The sequence below is a fragment of the Ailuropoda melanoleuca genome, chromosome 15 (genome assembly GCF_002007445.2).
Source record: "Ailuropoda melanoleuca isolate Jingjing chromosome 15, ASM200744v2, whole genome shotgun sequence".
NCBI classification, from domain to species: domain Eukaryota; kingdom Metazoa; phylum Chordata; class Mammalia; order Carnivora; family Ursidae; genus Ailuropoda; species Ailuropoda melanoleuca.
Genome location: NC_048232.1, coordinates 74691495 through 74694163, shown reverse-complemented (window position 1 = coordinate 74694163; position 2669 = coordinate 74691495). Strand labels below are relative to the sequence as shown.

The 2669-nt window shown below is 63.4% G+C and overlaps 1 protein-coding gene across 3 annotated transcripts in view; it reads left to right on the top strand.

Moving 5' to 3' along the window:
• Window positions 1-2185, top strand: part of TEX19 (testis expressed 19) — a 4427-nt gene extending 2242 nt beyond the window's left edge. For all 3 annotated transcript variants that reach the window (XM_034644233.1, XM_034644232.1, XM_034644231.1), the window contains exon 2: window positions 275-2185. In XM_034644233.1, coding sequence (XP_034500124.1) covers window positions 580-1662 — 1083 coding nt within the window. In that variant the 5' untranslated portion in view covers window positions 275-579 and the 3' untranslated portion in view covers window positions 1663-2185. The remainder of the gene's footprint in view (window positions 1-274) is intronic.
• Window positions 2186-2669: the final 484 nt, after the last annotated feature.

The following is a 2669-nucleotide window of genomic DNA, read 5'->3' as shown; positions in this document are numbered from 1 at the left end:
CCTCAGCTTCCCTCGTCGGCTTCCACCAGCTCCCGCCAGGTTGTCTCAGCTTCTGCCGCGGGAGGCTGACTGGGTGTCGGGGTCTCGGGGAGGCTGGGTGGGGAGCGCCCGTGTGCCCCACAGGCCTGGGAGCAGCTACACGGAGCAGGGCAGGGCTGGAAGGGCCAGGCCTCAACCCATCAGCCCCTGCCCCTGCCCCTCCCGGTGACGGTGACGGTGACCGGCCACCCTGCCGGCCGGGGGACACCAACCCGCACTTGCTTGTCCTTTGCAGCTTCCCAGAGAACAGAGCCATCGCAGGAGCTGAAGGGTTTTCCAGAGGTCCGACCCTCCCGACCTCTGCGGGCCCCTGTTGAATTGGGACCCGGCTCCTCCACCGCACCCCAAATACCCGCACAAGGAACCCCTTTCTTTCTGTCCCCTCTGCCCGCATCCTCGCCCTTTCTGCTCCTCCTCCTGGTCCTTCTCCTGCAGCCCCGCCCCCGCCCGGGGGCCAGACCACCCGAACCACCCGACCCCCCCCCAACCCGGCACGTCCCAGTCTCGCTGCCCAGCCCGGCAGGAGCAGGCAGCGTGGCCATGTGCCCCCCGGTGAGCGTGCGGCACGGGGCCGAGGGCATGTCCTACCTCCACGCGTCCTGGATGTACCAGCTTCAGCATGGCGACCAGCTGGGGCTTTGCTTCGCTTGCTTCAAGGCTGCCTTTCTGGAACTCAGAGACTTGCTGGAGTTGGAAGACTGGGAAGATGAAGACTGGGACCCTGAGCTGATGGACCATGCCCAGGCGGGGCCTGAGCAGGGGGCGTCCCCGGAGATGGGGCTCGGCTGGGGGCAGGGCCCGGGTCACCCCGCACAGGGGGGGACTGTGGACTGGGGGCCAGGCACCCTGGCGGCAGCCCCTGCGGGGTCTGAGGAGGTGGGCCTGGACTACCACTTTGTGCCCACGGAGCTGGAGCCTCAGAACGCAGCACCCCTGGGCCTGGGTCCTGAGGATGCCGACTGGACCCAGAGCCTCCCCTGGAGACTCGGGGGGCCCCCCACCTGCTCGCACTGGCCAAGTCTCCCTCCTCCGTGGCAGGGGTTTCTCAACGTGGACCTGCCCCCGGGGGAGCCCATGGTGCTGGAGCTGGGCACCACCCGGGCCGTGGACCCCGCCGAGGCCGAGGCCTGGTTAAGGGACCTGCAGGTCATCTCCATGGTGGGCTGCTGCGATGCCATCTACCTGCGGAAGATGACGCCAGGTTGGGCCCGGAGGACCCCGGGCCAGGGCTGGAAGCTGCTGCTGGAGCCCGATGAGGTGTGGGTGGTGAGACTGCAGGACGTGCCCCGGGAGCAGGACCTGCACCGGTGGAAGCTGAGCGTTCTGGAGTCCTCTCCTCCGGGGCAGACCGAAGAGCTGGTCCCTGCGGACTCGGCCCTGCTTAAGAGGGGATTCACCATCCTCTCTTATTCACCCTGGACCAAAAGGGAGGCAGAGGCGGGGGCCCCCGCATCCAGGCCACAGTCCTTATCCTCCCAGGGACAGGATCCCGGCACCACTGAGCCCCGGAGCCTCGGGCCCAGTGGGCCCAGGGGGCCTGGGGAGAGCCCGGATGCCATGGGAGCCTTGGCCCTGGGGGAGCTGCCCTCTTTCCAGCACTTCCACCCGGGGCCCCAGAACTGAGGGACCGAGGCCCAAGTGGCCACCGTTGTCCTGGCTGCCCCCTCCCTACAACAGCCAGGGGAGCGACGGTAAAGAATAGGGGACTTGTGCCTGGGGAGGAAGAATGGGGAGCTGCCTAGGGACTGAGAAAGGGGACCCGTCACTGGCTCCGTGGAAGGGACCCAAAGGCCTGTACCCGGGAGAGAAGTTCTTCTCTGGCAAGTGTCACGGAGCTCGCACTGTGACGCAGCTTGTGAAGTGGGTGCAGGACACGTCTGTGGGCACCAGCCCTGCCCTGGCCACACGCAGGAACGTCTCAAGTGGGGCCCGTGCTCCCGGAGCACATGGAGGTGGGGGCAACAGGGCTGGGTGCTTCCTTTGCCTGGATGGTGTCTGGGGCCCCGGGGGACCCTGTCAGCAGCAGTGGGGACTCTGGTCTGCACTGGGAGAGACCTCGTTTCAAATGTTGGCTATTTTATGCAGTTTGACCGCTTAGTACCCGTTTCTTTGTGTGTTGTTTTTCAACTAAATAAAGTCAGAAGAGTTTTGCATCAAGCTCTTGTCCCGAGCTCTTCCTCAGAAAATCCCTGTTGGTTTGCCTTGTCCTCTCCCTTTCTGGGACAGATCCATCCTGGCGACACCAGCTTCTCCAGTCACAGGTGAAGTGTATAGCTTTCAAGTTAATGACAATGGGAAGCATGAAGGTGACCTGTCTGGGCCTTCCTACCATAACTCCTGGGAAGCATGCAGTATTGGGCTAGAGAGTGTGTCCTGGGAAGAATGGGAAGCAATGCCTGGCAGTGTGTTCCCCCCACCCCCATCCCCAGCCAGACACCCCAGTGACCCAATAAACATCCAGTTGAAATCCCAGGCATGGTTTATGGGGCTTGGGACCTAACATACACAACACTCACATTCACATAACTCACGCCAAATGTCCAATGTGACATAGGCACACGTCACACAGCCCTTTGGTGTATAGAATGTCAGCAAATTGTGCCATGGACATTTCACACAGCATCCTTTTG